This window comes from Populus alba, chromosome 1 (assembly GCF_005239225.2).
Source record: "Populus alba chromosome 1, ASM523922v2, whole genome shotgun sequence".
Lineage (NCBI taxonomy): Eukaryota > Viridiplantae > Streptophyta > Magnoliopsida > Malpighiales > Salicaceae > Populus > Populus alba.
Window position 1 is genome coordinate 44332146 of NC_133284.1, and position 19393 is coordinate 44351538.

The 19393-nt window shown below is 34.2% G+C and overlaps 1 protein-coding gene across 1 annotated transcript; it reads left to right on the plus strand.

The window, feature by feature from the left end:
* The first annotated feature begins 206 nt into the window (after nucleotides 1–206).
* Nucleotides 207–3642, plus strand: LOC118043420 (alpha-1,2-mannosyltransferase ALG9). The gene is made up of 5 exons (XM_035051390.2): nucleotides 207–485; nucleotides 2130–2246; nucleotides 2822–3016; nucleotides 3102–3191; nucleotides 3310–3642. Exons 1-5 carry the CDS (start codon nucleotides 357–359, stop codon nucleotides 3439–3441), a joined length of 663 nt encoding a protein of 220 aa, XP_034907281.1. The 5' UTR covers nucleotides 207–356; the 3' UTR covers nucleotides 3442–3642.
* Nucleotides 3643–19393: the final 15751 nt, after the last annotated feature.

A 19393-nucleotide genomic window follows, 5' to 3' on the forward strand; every position in this document is an offset into this window, starting at 1 on the left:
TTCATTTTGAATTTTTTTAATATTTTTTTTCTCATCTATTTATCTTTTCTTGGTGTGTATCTTTTTTTAAAGGGGCTATTTAATAATTTAACAGTAATTACTTTTTAAAATATTTTTATTTTAAAATATATTAAAATAAATTTTTTAATTTTTTTTGAGAATTTGGTTGTTATGTTGTGAATATAATTATCATTATAAAATTATTGTTTAGGTTAACTTTTAAGAAACTAAGTTTCACTCTTTGAAATCAACAAAAAAATAATAACTTAAAACTCTATATTTAATCTCTACACTTTTAATATTCTTTTATTGCTGTATTTCTATTAGTTATTCATCACCAAGTTTCTATTGGTTTTATGACATTTTACTCTTTGGGTAGAAGATTCAAGCCAAATTTTTCGGCTGGCGCGGTCACCTTTGTTGTTCTTCTTGTAAGTCCATTGTTGGCTGGGGTTTATGTCTTTGCAACCGCACGAAGAAGAAAGGTTTGTTTTTCACTGTTGCCTCAAAAGTCTAGGTTCCTCGGTTTTTGTATTCACTTGTGCATATCTTCCTGTACAAAGTTTTGATATGGATTTGAATGTTTCTGCAAATCATTCCATATTTTTGTGTCTTGGCATTTTTCATTCCATTAATTAAATTTATTGTTCTATAGTTAGCTATGTTCATTTTCTTACCATTTAGAATCTCCAATCTTAACTACGAATTAAATTCTAGTGAATTGTGGCTCGATAAATTTCTTATATTTGAGGGTTAGTGACATCTTATGTTGCCTATGGAGTTTCTCTCTCAAGGCTAACTTTTTTGTAGCACAAATTGGCACGGGATTATTTGCTTTCAACTTGTTGAAGATACTCTGTCCCAGTTTTAGACACAAGTTTTGTCTCATGATAAGGTCGAGGTTGCCGTGTACTTGGTGTGCAGTTGTGTCCCTAGTTTATGGTATACTTTTGGTTACCATAAACTCTAGTGCAGAATGAACCCGCCTTAAGTTAGTGGCAATTGCATCCTTTTTGTGTTGCCAAATTTCCCTACAAATCATCAGAATGATTACTATCAGGCAGCTTTTGGGGTTATAGTTGTCTGGATGAATAATTTGAAATGATCATTTGTTATTCAGGTTTCATATTCTACGCCACTTAAATTTCTTTAAAATGAGAGTTTGGGAGGATATTGCCTAGTGCAAGAACAACAAGAAAGGGTGTTGAAAGTTTAGACTCGGTGCGAAGCATATCTAATAGGGTAATTCTAGTTGAATTGAGTGGAAGTTCTTGAGTTACAATTGATGTTCTTAATTTTCTGTTTATTGGAATGTAACTTGAAAATGGAGAACAAAAGGGAAAGGTCTTTTCATGAATATGAACTACGAACTTTGTTTTCTTCAAAGCTCTGCGGCAAAATCAACTAAGCTTTAGTCTAGAAATGTCTGTTTGAACCTGATGATCTTAATTTGCTCCCCAAGAAGAATCCAAGTCGCTACTATGAGATATGCGTTGGAGTGAGCTTGCATGAGTAAAGGCATGAACTTTCAAATAAGTTGGATGGATGAGAATCATGTCATGCCGTCAGACTTGTCATAGACTCTTCCTCTAATCAGTACTTACTTAATATGGTTTTTTGTTCATTCATGTTACATCAGTAGGGGAAGTGTTTCCTTCATTTGAATGCCTCTACTGCAACATTTTGTGGGCATGAAAGAAAGTCTCTTGAAATTTTATAAATAATTTCGTTTTTTTCCTCCTCACAGGTAAAGCACACAACTGCACCATTAAAACTTCCCTGACAATGGTGAATCCTACTTTTTCTTGTCCGATCACAAATTCATAGAAGATGTTGATAGAGAGTTTACATCATGACACAATTTACACAAACTTTATACTGGAAACATGTGCAGTAGAACTATTTTATCAAGATCTGGATTACTATCTCACTTTTTTCTAATCTTTTGTTTGCATGTAGCTGCAAATGTGTTGTCATTCCAAGTTCTTTGCTTTGCATAAAAAATGTCCTTTTGGTCGGTTAATCTATGTTTTATAGATAAATAGATGCTCAATCCCGTGTGCAGTGCCAATCTAAGTAGACAAGAAAGGGTCAAATGTTATGATGACTGATAAATTTCTAACCAGCAGGTTCCTTTATCCAATATATGCCTTTTTGTCTGTGTTGCTGCTTCAGCTGTCATTGGGAGCTTTCCTGATCTTTTCCGAGACAAGTATAATCCCCAGGACAATTCTTGGCTGGTTTTGGTAGGCTTCTTATCTATTCTTCTATATTTCTGTGCCTATTTTATGAGCTTTAAACTTATGTAGCATTTTCATGCATAGCTAAATTTGTTAGGTCTGTGGTTCTTGGCCTGATATTATCTGCATCCCAGGCTCACACGTTTTCATTGATTAATGGTTATGGCTATTGAGGCTTACAAAAATTTTGGAGCATTATGATGATGTAGGGAAACATATATTTGGAGTAAACACTGCAAGAACGTTCTCACTGATTTTATTTATTGGGCGGTTCTACTGCTCTTGCAACATATTGTGTTGGGAAAAAGTCATCTGCTGTCTTAAACCTTCTAACTCTTAATGAACGCAAGAAGTCTATATTATATGTGTCAATTGTCAATTTTTTAGAACTTTTTTTGTTGTGGCTTGTTTTGGTGATGGAGAAAGTAAATTGTTAATAGTCAGCAAGTCACCTGTACTCGAGAATACTTGTAAATGTAGCAAAATGTATGGCAGTAGCTTCAGGATGGAAAAAGAACGAGTTGTAATTAGAAGATTTGTGAACTTGTTGCTCTACCTCTTGGGTTTCCTGAATATTGCAGGTTCTACTCTGTGTAAGAAGTGAATGGCATCGGCTTCTGTCATCATTTTTTGTTCCTGAATACATCAGTGCAGTTCGGTGGATTGATGATGGATTCCGAGGTCTTCTTCCATTACCTTTCAATTCTACCCCGGGTGGGAATGCAGCATCACCTCCTTACTTTAACAACAAGAACAGGGCATCGGATGAGCAATATGTAATTGATCCCAAGCCTTGTTGTGCTTTCTTTTCATCATCACTACGTTTCTGTTATAAGTTAACAACGCAAGTTTTTCTTGCAGCTCCGAGATCTTGAAGCTTGCTCTTTCCTTGTTGAGCTGCAGCTTGATCGACATTACCCTACTCGTGGAAGTGACTTGTCAACTTGGGAGGTATATATAAGTCTCCCCCCTCTCTCTTCCCCCCTTTTCAGTTTTGAAATTTCCATGTTCCTTATTGGAAATCAAGCCAGAGCCCTGCTCCTTCTAAAACTGTTTGTTTGCATTTCAGCTGATTGCAGCATTGCCCTATCTAGACAGGGAGCTCTCACCTCCCATGTATCGGTCCTTTTTCATCCCACATCTGTGGCAAGAGAAGAATGTTTTTGGAATGTACATGTTGCTTAAAAGAGTATCAATGTAAGTTGCAGCTCAAAGTCTTGCCCCTTAAGTTCTGATTTTGCAGCCAAATAGCTGTTCATAGCTTGACATTGACCTCCCGATCAAAAAGTAAAGAAAAAGCTAAGCCTGACATTGACCTCAAAACTGAAGAAAAAGAAAGCTCGAGTTGAAAACATAGTTGCTGATCTCAGTAGATTAATCCATGTTTGGTATTGTAGTAGTTTTTTTGTGGTTGTGATTTGAAAAAAAAAAAATATTTTTTTATGTGGTTGCATTATCTAAATTATATGTTTGGTTAAAATTATGGTTTAAATTGCCGCTTCTATCAAAAGCATGTTATTAGTATTTGGTTAAAATTATGTGATTGAACATGAAATGACCAAATAGAACATTAATTTTTTCAATAAATGACATTGAATAATTAATACATATTTATGATTTACTTGTAAAGTTAAAAAACCTACAATTTCTCTCATTAAATTTGAAGCAATTCCATCTCAACATAATTCATATGCGAAGTCTTGTTGTCCTCTATATGTTTGTGATCGTGAAACATCCGTAAAATATCCACACGAAATTAGGATGATTCAAATTCATTAAAAACAATATTTTATACAAACTTTTTTCTTATGTAGTTATGAAGAGCTATTGATGCGACGACAATCTGCACCTTGTGGTCTTTATATGAAAACACTAGCATGTTCAGTAAAATTCTTCATATTTTTTTCATACCCTAAAAGTTTGCTCAATGACACATCAAATCAAGAAAATGAACATAATTGAATAATTCCTCCTGACTTTTCAGCTTGGCCTCAACGATGAAATTTAAGAAGATGATATTCTTTCATCTTTATATAGACTCAGAAATCCATATTCACTTGGATAATTGGAGTAAAAAACGTAATACATTCCTGTATTCACCCAAGAAATTTAAAACACAAAATATTTTGCATTGCGTGACCAAAAACTAAATAAATGAAAATTATGAAAGAAGCTTTATTGTTATATCCAAAATACCTTTGGTAGCTTTGGAAATTTAATATTTGGATTATAGATGGCCTCATGAAAAATTGTTGAGTCATGTGCATTACCTTCTCATCCAACCTAAACAAAAACAAATTGCATGTCAAAACTACATGTTGTCATAATATTCTGCGTTAGTAATCCTTTCCTTTCAATAAATGGATTTTCCTAGGATATACAAACACACATATTTGTTCCATCGATTGCTCCTACACAATTTTAAAAACAAAATTTTAAAAATATTAATTGTAAATTAATTATCAAATGGATTATATAATGAAAGTGGAAAGATAAATATCACTTTTTAATAATCTTATATATTACCTTAAAATGCGGCATGTATATGGAGTTCATAGTGATTTCTCATAGTGTTGTTGAAAAATCTGGATCAAATGATTTTATTATGTCAATTGATAGCAAATACACATATTTTAGAACCTCATTGAAATACCTACTCACCATTTCATCATAATGTTGGAATCTCTCCTAAACCTCCCTATTAGAAGCACCCAACACTAAAATATAAAGAAACATGCTAACTTTTTCTATAACACTGATCCTCCTTGATGGTTTCAGTCCATATTGTGTTTCTAAATCAAAACAAAAACTTTAAAACATCGTTGCATCCATCCTAAACATATTTACACAACGTATCTAATGCTTATTTAAAATTTCATTCAACCACTACATTCCTTTGTTGTATAAAATCATATAGGGGTTTATTTTATTTTATTTATAGATGTAATTATATTAATGCAATGCAAGTGCGCTTGCTGTTTATAATACTAGTTTACGACGATCAAATTTTCTATGCCAAAATGAATCTCTTGCATCGTCATCATCATCTTCGTTACTGTCGTCATTGTCACCATCATCATCTGCATTGTTATCATTAGTAGCACCATTACTAAAACCGATATAACTACCACTATTCCTACCAGCATAGCCATGTGAAACGTATTGAGCGTCATGATCATTAAACCAATTTGCATCCTTATTTATAATTTTAATCAAATAATTATGAGTAAGGAACAACTTATTAATTGTTGTATTAATGTAGATGTATTGAAAGCTTTACATGCAAACCTCAATAAATCACATTACTTTTATAGAAAATATAATTTTTATTATCATATTAATGCATTTATTTTTTTAAGAATCTTCATACATTATTCCATTCAATTTAATTAATTTATCATACTCTTCTGTTTACAATAAAAGCTATCCCATCCTAAAATATATTAAACAATTAATATATGTCTCACAAGTAATATGTAATTGGTCATATTAATACATATATTGTTGGTGTCGAAAGTAACAACAATGTCATTAACAAATTAAGTCTTAAATAAAGTATGGATATACAATGAAAGAAAAACAACTTACTATTTTATGAGATGCTAATTGATATACTTTAATGAAAATGTTTTAAGAGAGTAAAAGCAAATTAGTCATTTCATAAATGTTTTTGAAAATGGTGTTCAACTTTATTGAAATGGTGAAAAAGAGTGACACGTGAACATACAATACAAGCACACTTTATCAGACATTCAAACTTAATTTTTTCTTCTAAAAATCTTATGGCCAACATGCTATAATAAATAACACAAAGGCATACTCAGCAGTTGCCCAAAAATATAAAGAAAATGTTGGTTATAAAATACATAACTATAAGTCTTTACTAACAACATAACAAACACATAGAACAAATAAAAAAAAACATGGTATGTCCTTCCGAAGATGGCAATTAAAAACTTGCAGTAAGCAGTACAGACAAAGCTCCACATTAGCAACATCTTAACCATCTAAAGGCAGCAACAACATATAAGACACTAGCACAAATAGTCCAACATCTGTAATTAAAGTTATGTGTCAATTTGTCTCTCATAAACATTTAACAGAAACACAAAACAATCATATTGCAAAAACAAAAGTTCACACATTGCACATCAATTTCACAGGAAAGGCACAAAATGAACAAAATGTTAGGTTTGGAAATACAATGCATCTTAAATTAATATTCTCAGCATTTAATTTAAAATTTTTAGTGCTCTTAACAAACAAATAATTTTGAATTATAAGAATCAATTGCAATGTCAATTGTCTAAAATATAATGACATATTTTGGGTTTTCGTATCAATATGAAGTGATCTATAATTGAAGTGTCCTTTAAAGATTGAGACATACCTCATGATTTGATGTTCGATCTACTCTAAAACATTAGTTTCAGCCATTGAATTTTTTTTCTTCTATAGTTCTCAATGTTGCCCATATTTCCCTCCTACTTCTAACCATGAAATATTCAGTAGCGAAATAATAATATTAACTCCCAAAAACAACTTCATCTATGGAGTGAAACTTTGCCATCACTTCTTCAATGCCACACTCTTTTCTATCTATAAAACTACATGTATAGTCACTTCTTGTAGAGACACTGTCAACCAATTTATCTAAGCACGAAAAAAAGTTACACTTTCATCCCAAAACCTCTCTTATTTTTAATACTCTTATCGAAACAATTTGGAGCAGCTTTCTCTTACCACTACTACTAGGGTTACTAGTACTAACACTAACATTGACACCAACAACCATGTTGCTGACATCGTCAATAAAGTTTCGAATACTATCTTCCTTGAAATCTCCATTACCTTTCTCTAGGTTAACATCTCCATTAAATGTATTTTTGGTCCCATCACCTACCCTAACATCACCCAAAATCATTCTTTGAGAAGGTGCCTAAATAAACTTATTGATAGCCACATTATTAGTAAACATGATATCATATTTACCATAAAAAGCTGGCTTGATACTAGAATGCTTTATTTTCTTAGCTCCGCGCGCGCACACACACACACATATTTTTATATATAAAACACTACTTTAAATGAATATGAAGGACTGTAAAGGAAAAAAATAATAGAGAATTGTAATAAAATTAGGACATTGATTCAATAATATTGCACTTGAATTTTAGATTTTTACTACTCTTTAGTGGCAGAAATAGTTCCCAACTCTGAACTCCAGCCCACTTTTGTTTTGAAAATACTCTTTTCCATATCCTCTAATCCCTTTTCATCCCGTCCCATTTATTTTTTAGTTGTGTTTTAGTGAATCCATGACTAGTTTGCTCTTTAAAGGTAGTGGTGACATATTTCCAACCATCTTTGTCAAAATAAGTGTTAGGTCTCATTCCCTTCTGAATTGTTTTTATACAAATGTCACAAAATACGTGTAGCATCTCTCTAGTCCAACATGCTTTATCTTGAGATTGAGACTCTTCCACATTCTAAACTTAAATAAATTTTCCAACATAGGATTACACAATTAATTTTGGTAATGCTATCTATTAATAACAAAGTTGTAGTGTTAACAAATTATTGTTAATGTTGTCTATGAAATTTTGCTTAGTTTTCAATGCTCTATGTTTTGAGCATTAACAAAAACAACCTTGTAATGACTTGTAATGAAGTTTTGTTTTTTTATTTTTATAAGTAGTACTAGAATCTATATTTGTAATGTAATATACATTATTATTAGCTAAGCATATTGATGAAAAGAAGGTGATGGCAAGGAAAGGTTAAGGATAGTAAACAAAGTAAGTAAATAATAGGGTTCATAAACAGTAAAAATTGTTTTTTTTTTATTAAACCTATTGGTTCTATATTTTACTTCAAACGCAAACACAACTTCAAAAACAAACTGTCTAATTTTTACTAAAGTCTCTGATGCTGTAAGTTAGAGCATTGCCTCCCTCACAAAAAGTTGCTATAAAAATCAAGATATATAAAAGACTTCATTGCTTGGAGTTAATTTGACATAAGCCAGCCGTGTGGCAGATAATACACTGCCAATAGGGTCAATTTTTTATTAACATAAAAAAAATGTTCAAACGAAACCAAATCTTTTAAAAAAATTAAAAAAATTTAGTTTCTAAATTGGTTTTTCTTTTTTGTTTGATCTTTTTAATCAATTTTTTTTTTTAATTTACTCAATTTCTTGATTGTTTGGTTTTTTTTAAATACCTTATAAGAATTTAAAAAAACTGAGTTATTACCAATTAATTCAACAATTAGTAAAGGGTTTTATGGAAAATATCATATTACTCCTAATAACCAAATGGCAAAATCATTTTCAATTTACAGTGTTGTGAGTTTTTTTAAAAATAATAAAAAAAAATATATTATTTTAATATATTTTTTTAATAAAAATACTTAAAAATAAATAAATAACTACACTCCAAACAGTAAATAAACCACCCTTAACACACTGGAATTTGGCAGAGACTGAAGCCAATAGATTTGACCTCAAATTCCTCCTTTTTTTAATTTTTTTTTTATGTGAGCATTTTCTTTCTCTGCTTTGAAGCCATTACAGCATCAAACCAAACCCCAACGTGCCACCAACTCATCGATCGTTCACCCATCCTTCGCCCACATAATCAGACCCCACAAGCTGACCCCGAGCACTGATGTCTTTACCGGCACCGGCTAATCCAAGTCACCTTTCAAATAAATGAAAAGGTAAACTACAAGAAGTCCATCTAACTATCATAGATGTTCCAATTAGGCCCTCTTCTGATTATTGTATTGTAATTGATGCAACATCAAGCATCAAATAATTCTATTAGAGCACTCTTTCTTGATTTTTTATTTATATTTCTTATCATAATAACATCAATCAGATTTAATGTTTTACATCCTTGAGTATTATATTTACACAAAAATTTATACACATTGGCTTTAGTTTATAATTTTTTAAAAATACAGTGTGTGTATAATATATATATATATATATATATATATATATATATATATATGTGTGTGTGTGTGTGTGTGTGTGTGACAACATTAGTGAAAAGAACAACTCTGAGAAGAGTATCTCAATTGGTCAGGTCTTGAACCTGTTTCTAGAAATTACTAGTTTGAGTCTCATAAAATCTTAAAATCATTGGATATTTAAATGATCGTTGTCGCACCTGACATCACGATGACCCTAAATTTGTTTTTTTAATCTTTGGAAAGAATGGATTTCTGGCATCTTGTTCTTTAATGTTGATATTCTTGTTTAAGGAGTCGCCACCTAGTATTATGGTCACTAGGAACCCTAACTGGTCAACAGAGATTCTATGGTTCGGGACTGGTTACGTAAAAGGGAAGATATTATTACCCATTAAACGTCCTGCCTAAGGCAGGCTGCATTACTAATTTCGTCTTAAATTGCTAAATGTTTATTAGTTTATGCTATGAAGATCTGCTTATAATATTCTTTGACTCTGGCGCCAAATGAATATTTAACTACAAATATTTTCAACTCTGGCGTTGATAAATATTACGTAGCTATAAAATAAATTAAATCAATATTTTTTTATTCCCGACTCTGGCGCTAGTGAATAAACAAATAAAATAAATTTATTTCTTTATCAAATTATTTTTTACGCATGCGAAACAAAATAAAATAAAATAAGTTTACATTAGTATTTTTTATTCCTGACTCTGGCGTCAGTGAATATACTAATTAAATTTATCCTATTTTATCTTATGTGAATAAACAAATAAAAATCAATTCATTTCTTTATCAAATTATTATTATTATTATTATTTTTTAACGCAAGCGCATTATTTTTTTATTTTCTATGTAGCTTAAAAAATAAAATAAATGAAATAAAATAAAATAAATTTACATTATTATTTTTTTATTCCTGACTCTGGCGTCCGTGAATATACTAAATAAATTTATCCTATTTTATTTTATGTTTTTTTTTGTCAATGAATAAAATAAAAAAAAACAATAAATTCATTTATATATATATTTTTTTATATCTTTATATTTTTTGGGCTGGGCCCCGCTCAGCCAGCCCAGCCCGGCCACTGGCGGCTGGGCAAAGACAGATGGAGCACGCATGGAGTGGCTCCGCGCGTGCTTCATGCACAGTGCGAAGGTAATTAATTTACCTTCGCACAGTGCAACAATACAATCAAATTGAATGTACAAAAAACGAAAGAAAAATGACTTGCCTGTTCTCTGGAGATGGTGTGGATGGTGGCAGCGCAGTGGCCCTCCTCCGCTTATAGCTTTCCCTCCTGCTTTCCTTTGCTTCTATGCCCACTGTCTTCTCTTTTTTCTTTGTGTTTCCCTGCTTTCTCAGTCCTTGTAATGATGAACTTATGACGGTGCTGGCTTCTCCTTCCAATTTGGGATCTGGGTTTTGTGTTGGGTTTTTTATGCAAGGACGTCTGTAGAGATGAAGGCAATAGCGGGAACAATTCTCTGTGTATACTGGATTCCTTTCCTCTCCTTCTCTCTCTGTGTATTATTCCTTTATTTCGATTTTTTTTGCTTTTTGTTTTTTTTTGGCTCCAGTTTTGCCTCTATTCTGGCTCTGTTTTTGGGTTGTGTTTCTTCTTCTTTTCTGGGTTTTTTGCTTGCGTTTTTCTGGTTTTTTCTGGGTTTCTTCCTGCCCTGTTTCTGGTTTTTTCGTCTCTGTTTATGTTGGGTTCCCCTCCTATGGTGTCTTCTCCCCCCTGCTCTGGATCTTCAGTCTCTCTTTTATAGAGACCCACAGCTTGCCCCTCATGAGTCCTGCCTTTGCAGGACTGTCGCTTCCACGAACGAGATCGGGGGCAAGGGATATGGTCCACGATTGAATCTGTTGCAGATTTTCAGGTCTCCGGTTGAATCGGGATGAAGAAGATCACACGGTTGTTCCACCAGCAACGACGACGTTTTGGCAGCAAGGAATTCTACCAGCAACGACAACGTTTCAAGCAGCAATGGATATTGTCATTTTGATCCCTGAACTTTAGAAATTTGGCAACTGGACCCTTAATAAAAATTGAACTTTACAAAACAGTCCTTAATTCCTGGATTATTTTCAATTAAATCCCTGGATTATTCAATTTGATCCTTAATTAATTCTTTTAATTTTGCCCCTTTTGGATAAATTTCAATTAAGTCCCTGAATTTATTTAATTAATTCAATCAAAGTTTAATTAAGTCCACAAACTTATTAATTCTTATAATTTCATTAATTAAAATAATCCAAATTTTAAGTAAATTTCCAAACTTATCAATTCTTCAATTTCTGACCAATTTATTTTCAAATCTGATAATTTTATCCCTAAACTTCAAGATTTGTTGTCTTAACCCAATTGTCAATTATATTTAATTTTTATTATTTGTTCAAAAATTTGGTTATGACAGTTGCCCCCTCTTTATAATATTTACTATGCAATGATATTAGAAAATTTCATTTTCTTTTAGCTTTGTGTAGTAAATTTATAAAGAAAATTAGATGCAGAAAGAACTTTCGCCTCTTTTTTAGAGTCTTGAAAACTTCGAAAACCAGAGATTGACATATGACTTTTATAGAGAAAACAAGTCATTTGGAAGACAACCTATTTTTTCTTTTTTCTTTTCGTTTTTTTTTTTGTGATGGTATATTGTAATGGGTTACCAACCCAGATGGTCACATTGTAATGGGTTACCTGCCCAATATAGGATGGTATATTGTAATGGGTTACCGACCCAAATGGTCACATTGTAATGGGTTACCTGCCCAGTATAGAATGGTATATTGTAATGGGTTACCGGCCCAGTTGGTATATTGTAATGGGTTACCAACCCAGGTGGTCACATTGTAATGGGTTACCTGCCCAGTTGGTAAATTGTAATGGGTTACCAGCCCAGATGGTCAAATTGTAATGGGTTACCTGCCCAGTTGGTCACATTGTAATGGGTTACCTGCCTAGTTGGTATATTGTAATGGGTTACCAGCCCAGATGGTCACATTGTAATGAGTTACCTGCCCAGTGGAAAAATACAAGGTTTTTTTTTTATATATATAAGACGAGGGCTCGAAGGCGCTCGAATGAAGATAAGACGAGGGCTCGAAGGCGCGCTCGAATGGAGGTAGGATAGAAAATGCACTACCTGAGGTGGTCGAGGGCTCGAAGGCGCGCTCGAATGGAGATAAGACGAGGGCTCGAAGGCGCGCTCGAATGGAGGTAGGATAGAAAATGCACTACCTGAGATGGTCGAGGGCTCGAAGGCGCGCTCGAATGGAGATAAGACGAGGGGTCAAAGGCGCGCTCGAATGTAAGACGAGGGCTCGAAGGCACGCTCGAATGGAGGTAGGATAGAAAATGCACTACCTTTGATGGTCGAGGGCTTGAAGGCACGCTCGAAAAGAACTCAGACGAGGGCTCGAAGGCGCGCTCGAATGGAGATAAGACGAGGGCTCGAATGCGCGCTCAAATGGAGGTAGGATAAGAAATGCACTACCTATGATGGTCGAGGGCTCGAAGGCGCGCTCGAAAAGAAATAAGACGAGGGCTCGAAGGCATGCTCGAATGGAGGTAGGATAGGAAATGCACTACCTTTGATGGTCGAGGGCTCGAAGGCGCGCTCGAATGGAGGTAGGATAGAAAATGCACTACCTTTGATGGTCGGGGGCTCGAAGGCGCGCTCGAAAAGAACTCAGACGAGGGCTCGAAGGCGCGCTCAAATGGAGGTAGGATAGGAAATGCACTACCTATGATGGTTGAGGCTGAAAAGTGGTGAAAAAATACAGAGATTTTTCTGGTGGCCTAATTCTCATTGGCGGCCTGCCCAGGTTGAAAAATTCTCCAAAATGAAAAATTTTTAAACAACAATTTTGATCTTTGGCCATTTCAAGTTGGCCTTCCACTTGATGGATTTCATTGGAATTTTCTCATATGAAATTTGCAAAACTCATTGTCCAATGTCTCAAAGTTAAATGATATGCATGCATCTTTACCTAATTTGAAATATAGGCCCCCATTTCTTCATAGTCTTCTTGTTGATTGATTGGTGAGATCTTGCTAACTGATTTGAGTCATCTTTGTCGTTTAGCTTTCTAGCCTACTCGAGTTGGCCCATGTAAATCTATTTCCAAATTTGTTTGCACAACTCAGCATTTGTGGTGCCCATCGTGACCCACTTACTTGCTAGAGATTTTCTGATTCGTCAAATAATTTGAGAGGATTATTCATTACCCTTCGTCTCACTGCTAAAAAACATTTGGTATCACTTGCTGAAAGGATCGAGCTGTCTTTTGTAAAGCAAAATGCCCCATTGTCTTGTTGTAAGGGATGATAGATTTTCCTTAAACACAATGTTGTCCCCTTGTACTGGTCATTGCCCCCAAGTGTGCTATGTCACTGACTTAGATGAATAATGATTTTAAGAGGTCATTCTCTCATTTGGTGAAGGAATACGAGTCTAGAATGAATCTTGAAATCTTGATCTTGCATTTTGAAAACAAAATTTATTTCGATGTGAGTCTAAAATAATTTGCTTTCGAAATCTTGCAACTCCTTGGTTATTTTCTTTCTTGGAAAAGAGAATATTTGCTCTTGTGTTTAGTAATGAGGTCTTGGTGAAAATATGCCATGAGATGACCTTTTGTTTCGAAGTGAAGGGCTCGAGAAAAAGCTCGAGGTTTTGTAAGAGAAAAACTTGTCTCTTTTTTTACATTTATTTTTATCAGCATGAATAATAATGAGTAGTTTATTCTTGATGTCATGAATCTTATGAAAAAGTATCTTTGCATTTTGAGAGCATTGTTTATTGTTCTAAATTGCTTGCTTGCTTGATTAGAAAGGACTTCTACAGGCACGTAACGTAGGCTGTGGTTTTTGGCTATGAAAGAAAAGGATTCATAAGGCTCAAAGAGTGTTTCAGGGTTTCAAAGACTGAAGATCACTATCAATAGTTTGACTCTTGACGTCATTCATAGTTCTTTTGCCGCTCTTCTTTGACTTGCCCCTTTTTTCCTTTTTCATTGCTTTGCTAGAGCATACTCACTTTATCTTGGTTATCACCTTTTCTTGTGATTTAGGCATGCCCCCTAGCATTTGAGTTTCTTGGGCTCTTTTTCCTTTTGGATTTCTCACGGCTTTATCCTTTTTCTTGATCATTGAAATTTCACTTGCCCGTTTTTTTTTTAAGTAGGCCTGATCCTTAGCATTTGAGTTTCTTGGGCTCTTTTGCCTTTAGGCTTTCTCACGACTTTATCATCCTTCTTGATCATTGAAATTTCACTTGCCCCCAGTGTAGGGTGTGATCTTAGTCGGGATTTTTTATGAAAGAAAAATTATTCAGGCTCAAAAAGGGTTTGCAAGGGATGTACTTATTTTAGAACGTGAAAGGAATAACAAAGATGGCCTTTCCTCATTTCAAGCGTAAGCAGCTATGATCAATAAACTTTGACCTCGTATAGTGTGATGATTTATTCTTTGCAAAGATGCATTTCATGAGTTATGAGCAACAAGTTCACTACATACCATTATTCATACATTTAAAAACACATGATTCAAGAGTAATGGGGTAAGGGTGTTTATTTTTTTTCACAATTGTTTTTATAATTTAGTCACCTCAATGATGGAGTTGCTTGATTCACTTGTCATTCTACAAGTAGAATGTCAAAAATATTGTTTTTGAATAAACATCAAATTATTTTTTGAAATCAAAATGCCAGATCAATTTTTTTCAAAACTCTAATAGGGAAACTGATTTTTTTGGTAAAAGAGATGAATTGCGTTTATGAGATCGCATAAGGCTTCAAAGATGTGTTTGTGAATCTTTAAGAAAACTCTCTCAGAAAAAATGAATAGTGCTAATCGTAAACACGATTGAATGACAAACTCATTATTTTCATTGAAACTTTAGAAAATAAGTTCAACAAGAAAGAACTTATGACAACATCTTGGGCTATGAATACTGGCATGATAACATATAAAGGGGCTAAACATTTAGCGATCATTGATTGGAATTTCTGGAATCTTTCAATCATTCATTCTCCTCGACAAGGGCATCTTTTCAATAGTCAATTGAAATCAAATGTAGATAATTCTCGACCTAATATCACCATAGCTTTATCTTCAAGATAGTTGATTTCTAGGAATCGATGTGAAGCAATTAGTTATAGAAATGATAATTGTCTTGGCAATCACCTTTAGTGAAACCGTTCTTCTCAGTCGGGTTAACAATCTTACCTAACCCAATGGCTTGTTCAATCCTCTCAGCTATAACAACCAGGTCAGTGAAATGTTGTGCAGAGCTTCTAACCAAGTATTCAAAGTACGGAGCTTTAAAGGTGTAGGAAAATAAAGTGATCATCTCTTTTTCCAACATGGGAGGGTTAACTTGTGCAGCTAACTCACTCCATCTCCGGGCGTATTCTCTTATGGACTCCTTGTTGTCCTTCTCCATAGCTTGCAAGCTTAATCGATCAGGGCCCACATCTATATTAAACTTATATTGCCTCATGAAGACATCAACTAAATCCTTCTATTTTTTAACCTTGGTATTGTCCAACCGTATATACCAAGTGAGGGCAATATTACTCAGACTGTCTTGAAAGAAATGAATCAGCAGTTTCTCATCATGAACCAGCTCAGCCATTTTGTTGCAGTATGCTTTGAGATGAGTTATAGGGCATTGAGTTCCCGTATATTTAACAAATTCTGGCACTCTAAAATTTTTGAGAATGACAACATTAGGCACCAAACACATCTCAGCAGCCTTTATAGGATCATATAAGTGAATTCCCTCAAATGCCCTCATCCTTTGTTCTAGGGCAATGAAATTATTCAGCTCATCTTCTTTTACCATTTTGCCCTTTTGAGATTCATTCTCTGTAGAATCAATGGTAAACGACATTCTCGTGGGGTATGCTGGTTGAAAATGCGTGGTTTGTCGAAAATTAGATAACAACCCATTTGCCCCCAGATTCTGTGGATTGAAGGAATTTACAAGCATAGGTTCAGGCTGAGCTATAAATGTTGCTTTTCCAGATTTATCTCTCAAGGCCTGCTCGAGTAGACTAGTAAGCCTTGCAACTTCTTCTTTAAGATTGCCCACCTCTTTCTGATGTTGGGCTTCCAACTAGGCTCTTTCTTCGTTTTCCATTTGTCTTTTCTCGAAAGGGTTTATTATATGTAGGTTTCAAATGGGAACCTATATTTCAACCTGTAAATGTAAATCATGCAATTTATGCAAAAATGTTGATTCAATTAAAAATGTGTATGGAACTCAGACACGTCCTTCACGGGATGACAACCTAATAGGAAGATCCTAATTGTTAAGTGCATCAAAGGGTTGGTCATTATCTAGTTTCAAAGGGTCTCTCGCATGCTCAGTGATCGTCCATGAAAGGTCGATATGAGGCTTACAAGTAGTGTGAAAATAGAGGCCCTGAGTAATATCAGTTTGGCATATCAACCACTTCCAAGTAAACAATCAAGCGAGAGTTGGATGGTTTCACGAGTCTTACCCAGGCTAAAGCCATTGGGGTACCGTTACTTTCCCACTTATCCTAGATTTTCAGGTGTGTGCTCTCAACGTGATGCATGACAATATAAACATGGATGCATGACAATATAAACATGGATGCATGCTAAAGCAGTAAATTCAAGAAAAATAAACAAATAAACATAACATAAAAAACATTATAACAATTGATAAACAAAAGGCAAAGCTTAGTCCATTGGTCCCCAGTGGAGTCGCCATTCTGTCGCACCCGACATCGCGGCGACCCTAAATTTGTTTTTTTAATCTTTAGAAAGAATGGATTTCTGGCATCCTGTTCTTTAATGTGGATATTCTTGTTTAAGGAGTCGCCACCTAGTATTATGGTCACTAGGAACCCTAACTGGTCAACAGAGATTCTATGGTTCGGGACTGGTTACGTAAAAGGGAAGATATTATTACCCATTAAACGTCCTGTCTAAGGCAGACTGCATTGCTAATTTCATCTTAAATTGCTAAATGCTTATTAGTTTATGCTATGAAAATCTGCTTATAATATTCTTGACTCTGGCGCCAATGAATATTTAACTAGGAATATTTTCAACTCTGGCGTTGATAAATATTACGTAGCTATAAAATAAATTAAATCAATATTTTTTTATTCCCGACTCTGGCGCTAGTGAATAAACAAATAAAATAAATTTATTTCTTTATCAAATTATTTTTTACGCATGCAAAACAAAATAAAATAAAATAAATTTACATTAGTATTTTTTATTCCTGACTCTGGCGTCAGTGAATATACTAATTAAATTTATACTATTTTATCTTATGTGAATAAACAAATAAAAATCAATTCATTTCTTTATCAAATTATTATTATTATTATTATTATTATTTTTAACGCAAGCGCATTATTTTTTTATTTTCTATGTAGCTTAAAAAATAAAATAAATGAAATAAAATAAAATAAATTTACATTAGTATTTTTTTTATTCCTGACTCTGGCGTCCGTGAATATACTAAATAAATTTATCCTATTTTTTTTTTTTTTTTTTTTGTCAATGAATAAAATAAAAAAAACAATAAATTCATTTATATATATATTTTTTATATCTTTATATTTTTTGGGCTGGGCCGGGCCGGACCCAGCCCAGCACATATTTTTGGGCTGGGCCCAGCGCAGCCCACATGGGCTGGGCTAAGCCCAGCCAGCCCAGCCCGGCCACTGGCCGGCTGGGCAAAGACAGATGAAGCACGCGTGGAGTGGCTCCCCGCGTGCTTCATGCACAGTGCGAAGGTAATTAATTTACCTTCGCACAGTGCAACAATACAATCAAATTGAATGTACAAAAAACGAAAGAAAAATGACTTGCCTGTTCTCTGGAGATGGTGTGGATGGTGGCAGCGCAGTGGCCCTCCTCCGCTTATAGCTTTCCCTCTTGCTTTCCTTTGCTTCTATGCCCACTGTCTTCTCTTTTTTCTTTGTGTTTCCTTTCTTTCTCAGTCCTTGTGATGATGAACTTAGGACGGTGCTGGCTTCTCCTTCCAATTCGGGATCTGGGCTTTGTGTTGGGTTTTTTATGCAAGGACGTCTGTAGAGATGAAGGCAATAACGGGAACAATTCTCTGTGTATACTGGATTCCTTTCCTCTCCTTCTCTCTCTGTGTATTATTCCTTTGTTCCGATTTTTTTTGCTTTTTGTTTTTATTTTTTGCTCCAGTTTTGCCTCTATTCTTGCTCTGTTTTTGGGTTGTTTTTCTTCTTCTTTTCTGGGTTTTTTGCTTGCGTTTTTCTGGTTTTTTCTGGGTTTCTTCCTGCCCTGTTTCTGGTTTTTTCGTCTCTGTTTATGTTGGGTTCCCCTCCTCTGGTGTCTTCTCCCCCCTGCTCAGGATCTTCGGTCTCTCTTTTATAGAGACCCACAGCTTGCCCCTCATGAGTCCTGCCTTTGCAGGACTGTCGCTTCCACGAACGAGATCGGGGGCAAGGGATATGGTCCACGATTGAATCTGTTGCAGATTTTCAGGTCTCCGGTTGAATCGGGATGAAGAAGATCACACGGTTGTTCCACCAGCAACGGCGACGTTTTGGCTGCAAGGAATTCTACCAGCAACGACAACGTTTCAAGCAGCAATGGATATTGTCATTTTGATCCCTGAACTTTAGAAATTTGGCAACTGGACCCTTAATAAAAATTGAACTTTACAAAACAGTCCTTAATTCCTGGATTATTTTCAATTAAATCCCTGGATTATTCAATTTGATCCTTAATTAATTCTTTTAATTTTGCCCCTTTTGGATAAATTTCAATTAAGTCCCTGAATTTATTTAATTAATTCAATCAAAGTTTAATTAAGTCCACAAACTTATTAATTCTTATAATTTCATTAATTAAAATAATCCAAATTTTAAGTAAATTTCCAAACTTATCAATTCTTCAATTTCTGATCAATTTATTTTTAAATCTGATAATTTTATCCCTAAACTTCAAGATTTGTTGTCTTAACCCAATTGTCAACTATATTTAATTTTTATTATTTGTTCAAAAATTTGGTTATGACAATCGTTAATTTCAAGGTCCGTGGAATTAGTTGAGGTATATATAAGCTACCCGGACACCCACGTTAATAAAAATAAAAAAGATAAGATTTCACCATTACAATACATTGATGGTGCAAT

What these genes read in the sequence shown, in the direction of transcription:
- LOC118043420 (XM_035051390.2), top strand. Translation starts at nt 357, where the DNA reads ATGACATTTTACTCTTTGGGTAGAAGATTCAAGCCAAATTTTTCGGCT. An exon ending in CAACCGCACGAAGAAGAAAG is followed by an intron (nt 486 to 2,129) that starts GTTTGTTTTTCA and finishes TCTAACCAGCAG; the next exon opens with GTTCCTTTATCCAATATATG. An exon ending in GGGCATCGGATGAGCAATAT is followed by an intron (nt 3,017 to 3,101) that starts GTAATTGATCCC and finishes TTTTTCTTGCAG; the next exon opens with CTCCGAGATCTTGAAGCTTG.